Below are 10,384 nucleotides of genomic sequence, written 5' to 3'. Positions count from 1 at the left end.
TTTTTGTTTTTTTATTTTTATTTTTTTTGTACAAACACTATCTGGTAACAGTTTACCGGTTCCAATTGGGAAGGCATTTGGAAGAAGGTCCCTTCTTTTCCTGTTTCTTCTCTCCCCCTTCTTCGGTGAGGCTCCAGGCTCTGCCTGGGGGGGTTCCCACAGTGCTGGTTTCCAAGGTAGTCAAGATGCAGTTACACACGCAGGCTGGGTCCCCCAGTCCCGCCGGGGGCCTGCCCCATCACAAGGCCTTTTTGTGTGGGCTGCCGCGCAAACTCTCTTTCCCCCGCCTCTGTCGCACCCCGGAGTCCTTCTCAGAAGGAAGGGCGATGGGGCGTTCCGCGCTTGGAGCGGGGAACGGCTTGGTCACCTCTCTGCCCACATTCTGCTTCCTAGTCTGAGCTGGCTGGGCGGGGGCCGGCTCTTTCCCTTTGGTTTCTCCCTCGGTGGTTGCTCCTGAGAGGACCCTGTCCCGGTGGCTGGCGCCCTCCCCCACGCCTGGGTTGGGGTGATAGGATTCCAGAGTGATGGCTGAGCTGCGGAAGGATGGCAAGGAGTCGCTCTTTGTCATTTGGGTTCTGCCATCCCCCCCAGGCAGGGGCTTTCGATGGTCCCTGCTGCTGGAGGCTGGGGGCTCAGCTGTGGCCCTGCCGGCCTTGGCAGAGAAGGTGTCGCTGCAGGTTGTAGAAGTCTCTAGAACTACTGATCTAGCCTCGGGAAAGCCAGAGGAGTAGCTCAGAGACTTCTCGGGGAGGGCAGTGCAGCGGAAAGAGCTCTGCGCCGTGGCCGAGGGCGACCGTTTCATGCCACTGGGCTTGCCCGCCTCCGTCAGTGGCTTCTGGGAACCGGGCCCTTTCCCCTTGGCCTCCGGCCAGCCCTCCCCGGCGGCTGCTGCCGGCCTCTCCGTGCCCTTGGGCCCAGCCTCACCTTGCGCCGGGGAAAGGCGGGCCCCCGGCTGCCCGCTGTCCGCAGGGCAGTAAAGTGCTTCGGTGCATTTCTTGCCTTCAGACTTCCCGGCGTCAGCGCTGGCCGCCGGCGGACTCAGGCTCCTGTCTGTCTGTTTGCACAGAGGGGGATAATCTTTCACAGTGGATGGTTTGGGGGCCTTTGGAGATGGGTTCTGCCTTTCCCCTACAGTGGGAAGTTTCTGGTCCACCGACTCACTGGCCCCTAGGGGTCCTTGCCGTGGTGGATGTGCGGGCTTCTCCAGTGCCTCTGGGGGATGCCCACTGCGGGTGGGTCTCAGCTTGGTGTCTGGAGGACCCCATTCCATGTGTAGGGGGACTGAGGGCCCACTTGCTCCCTGGCCAATCACATCGCGGGCTGTGTTCTGGGGACCTGGGAGGGCAGGGAACTCCTCTGACACACCCTTACTGCTGCCCTTTCCCTCTCTGCCGGGGGGCTGAGCACCAGGCTCTTTGCCCACTGCAGCCTCAATGCTCAGCTTCTGGGAGAAGAGGGGCCGGTCTGGGTGCTTAGACTTTGGAGGGTCTGTGTCGGGGCCAGACCTGGGCTTGTGGCTGCTGCTTTCACAGGGCACAGCAGTGGGCTTGGGAGGGTCCTGGAGGCCCAGGATTGAGTGTGTAGCGCAGGGCCTGCTCCCAGGCAGAGAGCCAGCAGGGTAGCTTTGTTGAGTGTAATGCTGCTGAGCGGCCAGGCGAGGGAGCTCTTTGGTGGTAGGTAGGGGCTGAGAGTTACTGGTGAGGTGATGCTTCTGCAGGGGCTGTTCTTTCCTTTCTGGCTCCTTGGGACCATCTTTCTGCACAGATCGGAAACCGGAGAGCGTTTCACTCTTCTCACTCTCTGTCCCGGGTGGCTCCAGAGACCACCTGGCAGAAGCGGATGCCAGCTTCGATTCCGGGCCACTCCTTCCCTTGACCAGCTCCCTCTCACAAGGAGCCGCTGCAGAGTGCAAAGAGGGGTCTTCTCTGGCCAGTGGCCTCACCTCATCTCGGCCGTCTTTGGGGTTTGTTTTCCCACAAGGCCCGCATGCTTTCTCCAAGGCCTGGGTCTGGGTGGAGACATCTGGGCGGGTCCTCCCCACAGCGGGGAGGGTTTTGGAGTTGTCACTGGTTTTAGCAGCTTCTAGTGGATACAGCTCCTTGGAGGGGTCTCTGCGGATGTCGGCCCTCAAAGCCAACCGCTCACTTCTGGCTGTGGAAGGGCCCCTTTCGGACGACTCCCTCCCGCTAGGCTTCTCCCTCAAGGGGGCACCTTCAGGTGGGAGCGGGCTGCGCAATCTAGACGGGTCAGCACCTTGGAGGTTCTGCCCCAGGAGGGGAAGGAGCTTAACATCGGGCCTGTGGTCTTGGTGTTGGCTGGGGCTGCCCTCTCCCCGCTGGGGATGGCTTTCCACGATGGTCGCCGGGGTCCTGGCTGCGTGGGAAACCTTCCTGTCCAGCTTCAGCTCTGGGTCAGGCAGGGGTGACGCCGGTGAGCCCTGCAGACCCCGGCTGGGTGGTGGGAACCGAGGCTCGAGCAGGTAGGATTTGTTCACCTTGAAGCTGGCAGGGGAGGACTCCCTCTGACCCGCAGTTTCACCCTTCCTCCCCACACTGCCGGCGGGAGCCTGTGGCACAGGGGGCCCTACGTCACTGCCTGGGCTGGGGCTCTGGGCAGGCTCTGGTGAAGGCAGCTCCGTCTTGGAGGCCTGCGGTCCAGACAGAAGAGCAATGTCCAAAGTGCCCTCAATGGGCTTCAGGCATGACACAGACCGCCCTTCCAGCTTATACTCGGAGGGGCTTTTCCGGACAGGCGACTCTGGAGCAGCTAAGCCCGGCTTCTCCGCTCCGCTGTCCACCCGGCCAGAAAGGGCCTTGAGAGGGACAAAGGAGACGGTGCTGAGCTGAGCCACGTGGCCGCTGATGAATGGCGCGCGGCTCTCGGAGGCCGGCTGGGCCTCCTGCTGCCCCCCGGCCGGTCGGCCCGCGCTCCCCGGCAGGCCCTCCTGGGCACCAGGTGTCATCTTGGGCTTAAGCACAGGGCAGGGGCCATCATCTTTGTCTTCAAGGGACATCTTCTTTCTGAGGTAATCGATGTTGGCCAGCTTGCTGTCTAACTTCTCACACCGGGGACCCTCCTTGGCCTGCGGGGACTTCTCCGTGTACTCACCCTTCCCGGCGGTGGGCCTGTGGGTGGCGTGACAGAGACCGTCTTGGAGGGTGCTGTGAGCCGAGGCTCGTTTGAGGTCACCGGTGCCCTGGCTGTGGTCCCCGGGAGCTGCGGCCCCCTCCGAGGTGACAGCCTCGCTGGCCCGCACGCTGGCCTGCTTGTGGAGAGCATCTTTCAGCAGGCTGCCCGGGGCCTGGGCCTCCTGCGCGGCTGCTTTGTTTTCAAAATGATTTGACCTTTCCGAAGCCTTTGGATAGATTTTCTTCTCTCTGTCTTCTAGCCTAAAAGCAGAGAGGTTTTCCACATCATTGCCAAGTGCATGGGGTTTCTGGCGGGATTCCTGTTTCTCTGGGAGCCCGTCGGGTTTCTTCACCACCACCTTGGCCTTCAACTTCTCTCGGTCCAGCTCGTCCACAGACTCCTGTCGGCCCAGCTTCCGGGACACAGGGCGTTTCAGGCAGCCTTGCTCCACAGGCCTGGCCCGGCTGAGGGCAGGCGCGTCGCACACGTTCTCCTCCAGGCTCTGCAAGGTCACCTCCCGCTGGGACTGCTCCCGCGGCGGCACCTCCTCCTGGGTGACCTCCAGGCTGTGCTTGCGGGAGCACAGGTGCTTCTTGTCACTGCCGTAGGAGGGAGAGAGCTTCTCCTCCGACTGCACGCGCTTGAGCAGCGGGGACCGCGGGGGCTCTGCGCTCTTGGGCCTCACGATGTGTCTGACGATGGTCGGGGGGGAGTGCATTTTGCTGGGAAAGGCTTGAGAGATCTTGGAGTTGCCAAGTGAATGTCCCAACAGAGGGGACGGTGACCGCTGAGGGGAGGTGGGCTGTGGAGTTGGAGAGGGCGTCCGGGCCAGCGGGGAGAGCGGGATGCTGCCCGCTGACTTACGTCTTCCTGACCGGTATCGCTGCCCGCTGAGTTTGGGGGCCAGGCCGTGGAGAGTGCTGGGCCGGATGTGTCCTGACCCTGCTGGGGAGTTGGGGGCACTAGAGCTTGGGGAGCTGCTCTGGGAGGAGTTAGTACCTGTGGGTGGAAAACAGGATGCTGTGAGCAACGGCCACTTTCCCTTTGCTTTCCATGCTTCCAGACCTAGCTGTTTCAGATAAGGTCAGGTAAAGGTCAGCAAATTGTCTTAGCATCTAAGTCTAGTGAATAAATGCTTTTTAGATAAACCTCCCCACACCAAGGGTTAACCCAGTACTTCCTGTCTTTTTTAATGGACCGAACAGCTGTATCTTCTGACCTTCCTATAAATCCTGTTCTCTGTCAGTTACAACCTCAACCTTCTTTCCTTAAGCAGGAATAAGCCTCTCTTCCAGGATCTCAGATGGTGACCCCTCAACTCTTGAGAGGCAAGGAGACTCACTCACCGGATGGGAAGTCGGGGGTGGAGCGGTAGCTGGGAGTAGGGGATCGGGGAGACAAGCTGTGAGTGGGGGACCCCGGGAGGCTCTCCCCTGATGACAGGGATCTGTTCAAGCAGGAGAAACTTCGGCTGGTGTGGAGTAAAGGAGAAGGCTGCTTGGCTAGTTTTTTGAAAAGGGATCTTCTCCTAGAGTGAAAACAGAAGAAAACTGATCAGATTCTACATTCAAAACCACTCCTCCTGCCCACAGCACCAGTGCACTCAGTACACGCCCCTGTGCCAGAGACGGTGATAGGATGACGGCAGATCCTTTTAAAGAGAAGGATCCCACTTTTATATTCAAAACTTTTTTATGACTTAGAAAGGAAGAGGTTTTGATAATACGCAATGGAAGCTCTCTTCTCTTAATTTCAAGCACTTTAAGAAGAGCTGTGAAAATAGGAAAAATATATAATAAATATGCATTCATTTATTTATAGGTCAGGTTTTTGAGGACACGGTTTTTTGCCTGAAAGCTTCTGAGTACATAGCCCCAAACACACTGACACAATTTAATTAATTAAGAGATAATACAAAGTCAATCCCTGGAAGAAAAACCATCATCTTGGATATAGAATTCTTGGATGGTGATACACTGGGTAGAGGCTTTATCTCTGAGGGGCTGTTTGCTGTGCTTATTCCATTGTGAGCTCTTGAATATTCCTCATGACTGTGCACGCTGTACATTTACATAGAAAAACCGAGCAAGGTGAAACGAAGCTTATCACATCAGCAGGGCAGGAGACGCCACGCTGCAGCACAAGCAAATGTGCAGTTAGTGTCCCACGAGCACATCTGAAAGCTAAGAGCACAGCTTCAGGTGGCTTCGAAGCGCAGGTGGCTGTACAGAGTTCCTTCATCCCCAGGTAGTTTACGCTCTTCTACCCCTTGAAGCAAGTGTGTTCTATATGACCTAAACCACCATTAAAATATAAAGCTCACATTAAAAAAAAAAGGAGGATCTCAAAATGTGTGTGTGTGTGTGTGTGTGTGTGTGTGTGTGTGTAAGTTTAATCACAGTAATACACGTACTTGGGTTAAAAAGTCAAATAGTTTGTAATGAAAAATAGCAACTCCCTGCTCTGCCTTTTTCCCAATCCCCAGAGAAACCACTTTCTAGTCTTTTAGCTGTTTCTTTTCCTATTTGTCTGCATATTGCTATGAAATGTACTTATGCTGTTTTTTTAGTTTTTCGATTTTAGAAATTATCTGTTGATTTCCTACCACAAAAAAATGAGAATTAAGCTCTTATACAACTGCTTCCACCTTCTAACCGAAAACACTTCCCTGTTTCTATTCCTCTTAGTAGCGCTAAACCAAAATTTTTGGTTAGAAAAAAAAGGCTGGTGTTTTCTTTATTTACGTGATAAATACTGTTCACAGCTCGGCCATAATTCTATTTTCCTTCCTTGTATAACTCTGTCTTTCCTGGAGTCAATAATCATTCCTTTCTCATTTGCTTATTTTTCTTTTCTATCATCAAAAATCCTCATAATGTGATCCAACACACCAAATCCAAGTGGGCAAAGTAGGGCTGCTGTGGCATGGTGCAGGGAGCACATCTAGACAACTGCCTGGCAAGAAACATCCTCACCAGAAACACACACACACACACCTTGCTAGTGCCTGCATGGGGCACAAAATGGTACCCACGGTAACTCTCACAGTGCAAACGTGTAGCCAAGTTAGGCTTTCAGTCAGTAAAACAAAGCCTTTCTATTTCTAGGCTTATTTGGATGCTTTAAAGATCTAGTTATCTTCAAACATCTGGCATTAAAAAATAGCACCTGGGGCTTCCCTGGTGGTGCAGTGGTTGAGAGTCCGCCTGCTGATGCAGGGGACACGGGTTCGTGCCCCGGTCCGGGAAGGTCCCACATGCCGCAGAGCGGCTGTGCCCGTGAGCCATGGCCGCTGGGCCTGCGCGTTCGGAGTCTGTGCTCCGCAACGGGAGAGGCCACAACAGTGAGAGGCCCACGTACCGCAAAAAAAAAAAAAAAAGAAAGCAACTGTTTGTTTTTAGATAATGTAAAGGACGTTATTAAATACAGATATCATGCTAAAAACTGCCTGAAGTTTCAGTTCCTCAAATCCAACTCAACTGAAATGAAGTCTAGAGGCTTAAGAAAAGGCAAAGGGCTTTTCATGGTTCTCACACATGAGAAGCAGCAATATAAATTCTTCTACAGTGTAACTACGTAAGTCTTTTCACTATGAAAAAGAATGCTGTTACGAAGGAATATAAACGCTAATGTATAAATACGTGTGAACCACGGGGCAACATTTCTCACAGAGAAATGGACCCTTCTCATATGCAAGCATTCACATTAAGCAAGGAGTAAATGTCGCTCAGTGCGGGAGTGCACCAAACCCCTGAAGAGGACGGCTCTAACTCACCTTTCCAGACTTTCCTTCTTCTTGGATTTCTTGCTCCGCCTCACCATCCGGCTCTTATAGCTGTTTCTCCTGGCTGGCCCCGTCTTGATTGATGTGTTCTCAAATGGGGTGGTCGTGATCGACACCTTATTTCCACTCTATAAAAATATGACGTGGTATTAAAGCGAAATGCTGTGATGGAACAAGACCAGAACAGAGATAGGAGAGCCAAAGACAAAGAAAAGATCCACAAGGACGGACATACAAAAGGCTTCCATGGGTCAATGACCCTTCAAGCAGTGAAGTCCTGACAAACTCGGTGGAAAAAAAATGTGAGGTTTCCTTAAGAGGGTGGGATCTGGAACTCCACAGAGCTGAGCTCAAATCTGAGCCTGTGACCTGAGCACTGGCTTTCCATCTAACAGGAGAGTCACACCTATCTCATAGGGCTCGTCTGAAGATCAAGGAGATAGAGTCTGTAAAGCCTTTAGCACTGAGGGTGACACATGGAAAGGACTCTATAAATCACAGTTATCCTCATCCATATGTATTAAGTATAAAGATGCCCAGGGGCTCTCTAGAAATCATAAAAAACCATCATAAAGCAGCAAAACGGAATGAGACTTCTATTTTAAATTATTTTTAAAGGTTCCTTTTCTACCACCAGAAAACCTGTCAGCAGGCAGAGCTGGAAAGTTCACGCCAGCAAGTATGAAACAGCCTCTGTTTGGCCAGGTCAGGCATGGTGAGGTCATTCCTGGTGGGTTTCTGTGCCCTACCACTTGAACCTGGGACAGGGGCCGGCTGGGCAGGCCCTGGGGACGGATTTGAGAGCAGAGTTAGAGGGCAAGCTGAGGTGTGCCCTGGGCAAGTGGGCAGGACCCACCCCCTTCACTCCCGTATCAATGACCTCTTCTTGAATTTCTTAATAACCAGGAGAGAAACATGTCCTTTCGGAGTCACAGATGGCCCCGATTACCTTAAGAAGACAAGAAGCATACGGAGAAGGGCCTTTTTTTTTTTTTTCCGTACGTGGGCCTCTCACTGCTGTGGCCTCTCCCGCTGGGGAGCACAGGCTCAGCGGCCATGGCTCACGGGCCCAGCCGCTCCGCGGCGTGTGGGATCTTCCCAGACTGGGGCACGAACCCACGTCCCCTGCATCGGCAGGCGGACTCTCAACCACTGCGCCACCAGGGAAGCCCGAGAAGGGCCTTTTAAAAGGCCTGTGCCTGGAAGATGCCTAGCAACTCAGCTCTAAGCGGTATTAAGAGATGGGGAGTTGAGTATGATGGGGGCTGGGGACTGGAAAAACAGAGATTGTTTTAATATCAACATCCACCTTCCCTCCCAACTTGGGAAGTAATACGTGCCATTATAAGAAGAAAAGAGTAAAGCATATATATATTAAAAAAATCACTGAGGAGCTTACCACCCAGCTAACGTTGGTAACATTTCTGTATATTTCCTGCTGGTCTCTTATCAGGCATGTAGAAAGTATGTATATATATATATATATATATATATAGACACACTTTATAAATAATTTAAATCTTAATTAAATTAATCTCATATTTAGTTTTATGTTTTTTGTTCACTTCCCATTTCCTAACTTTGAAAAACTTGCCCTTCGTCATTGAATATTCCTTAAGAACATGATTTTTACTGGCTATTCAAAAATATTCCATGAGCTGGGTGAATCACAATTTAACTATTTTCCTACAGCTATTGTTTTCTATCTCGCAATTCTTGTAAGAGTTGGAATAAACAGCTTTATCTCTAAATCGCTGTCCGAGCCTCTGACATTTCCCTTAGATTACATAATTAGACCCAATACACGCAGCAAAGGGTCTAGGTGGACTTTTTAGCGACTCTTGGGGCCTGGTGATACACTAATTTCCAGAAGGGTTATGTCACCTCATGCTCTTGCCAGCAGCGCACGAGCAGCAGCCATAGAACGGGCTTGTCAGAGCTGAATATTAACATTAAACAGATTACTGATTTTACAGGAAAAAGTTACATCAAGTTTTAATCTTTGTTCTTTGGCTATTAACAAAGCTGGACTTTGACTCATTTATTTTCGATGATTTCTATTTCTTTATAGAGAACGATTTGTTCATGTCTTATATCCAATTTTGTATCAGAAAGTCCTGGTATTATTGATTTTAGAGTTCTTTATATATTTAAGAACATATAATCCCATACTTAATGTCATAATTGTAAAAAAATATTTTAGGGAAATGAGATTTGAACTTGAACAAGAGAAACAATTTTTCTTCATCCTGAAAGAATAAAGTACATGTTTTATATGCAAATGCCAAAACTTTAAAAATAAACCTTAACCTGATAGTAGAGACTGACATTCAATTTATTCTTTAAACTGAAAACTCAGCTTTGAAGTATGAAAGGCCTACCATTGAAGGTTGTTTGGTATGGGATTTTCTCTTCACAAATTGAGTGAGGCCAGGCTAACTGAGCGAGGCCAGACTAAAGTTTTAGTTTTTCCTGCATGCCTTAGGGGAAGGAAAGGGGCAACAAACATGACGGGAGTTCGTCTTTCACTGAAGTTCCTTCCGTCCTTTTCTACATCATATACAGAGTGGACACAGAGCCACAACGATCACCGGGGCTGCTAGAGCCCATGAGCCATCTAAGCTTGAATCCACTTCCATCCCTTCTAACACAATTCAGCACTGACTTTTATATCTTTACCTATAAGAGGCTCACAATGCCACTGAGCATCTTAAAAGCACATTGTGAATCTTAAAGCATTTTTCACATATATTCTCTTACTTTATTTTCACAACCAAGTCATGAGGGTTTTTTTTTTTTTTAAACCCTATGAGGTAGGAAGGGATTATTATTTTTCGACTAGAGGTAAGGAAAAGAGATTCAGAGACACTGAGATTCTTTTTTCCCAAGGTCACAGAGCCCAGTGGGAGAGCCCAAAGCTGGCTCTCCCACCCCTCACCCCACACTGCCCACTCCTCATGGGCAGGGGCATGCCCTGATCCCTTCCCTCTCTTCCTCCCAGCAGAGTGTACAGCTTGTACTTAAAGAGTGGTGGTGAGGGAACGAGGCACTGGATCCATATAAAGAATGATCAACGTATCAGACTGTCAAGAAGAAATGTTAAAAATATCATCAACATTATATGAAAAAAATATAATATAAATGCTGAACATTCCTCACCAGAAAAGTTACGACCAGGGTTTGCTGAATCAGAGCACGTCATTAAGTTCTGGACGAAAGTCCCTTTCCACTATAAAACCAAACCCAGTTTTCTTTTTTTTGTTTCTACATATGGCTGTTCCAGATGACAGTTCACTTGACTTACGGAAATACACAAAGAGATAACTTCCTTAAGGGGAAATACAGACACACAAAAAATGCAGAGTGCAAACATTTGGTTGGAAACGTTAATGATTACAAAAATGGTAAGTAAATGACTGAAAAATATTATAATTTTATGGAGAACAGGTGAGAATTGTGGAGACTGCCATC

The 10,384-nt window shown here is 50.4% G+C and overlaps 1 protein-coding gene across 4 annotated transcripts in view; it reads right to left on the bottom strand.

The window, feature by feature from the left end:
- Window positions 1–10,384, bottom strand: part of MAST4 (microtubule associated serine/threonine kinase family member 4) — a gene marked incomplete at its 5' end in the record, with an annotated part of 565,267 nt that continues 554,883 nt past the window's right edge. For all 4 annotated transcript variants that reach the window (XM_082651132.1, XM_082651135.1, XM_082651133.1 and 1 more), the window contains 3 exons: window positions 1–4,128; window positions 4,476–4,657; window positions 6,905–7,041. In XM_082651132.1, coding sequence (XP_082507258.1) covers window positions 239–4,128; window positions 4,476–4,657; window positions 6,905–7,041 — 4,209 coding nt within the window. In that variant the 3' untranslated portion in view covers window positions 1–238. The remainder of the gene's footprint in view (window positions 4,129–4,475; window positions 4,658–6,904; window positions 7,042–10,384) is intronic.

This window comes from Grampus griseus (genome assembly GCF_964374135.1).
Source record: "Grampus griseus genome assembly, chromosome: 3".
In the NCBI taxonomy this organism is placed as follows: domain Eukaryota; kingdom Metazoa; phylum Chordata; class Mammalia; order Artiodactyla; family Delphinidae; genus Grampus; species Grampus griseus.
The sequence above is the reverse complement of the archived record's forward strand: the minus strand, read 5'-3'. Positions and strand labels throughout refer to the sequence as shown.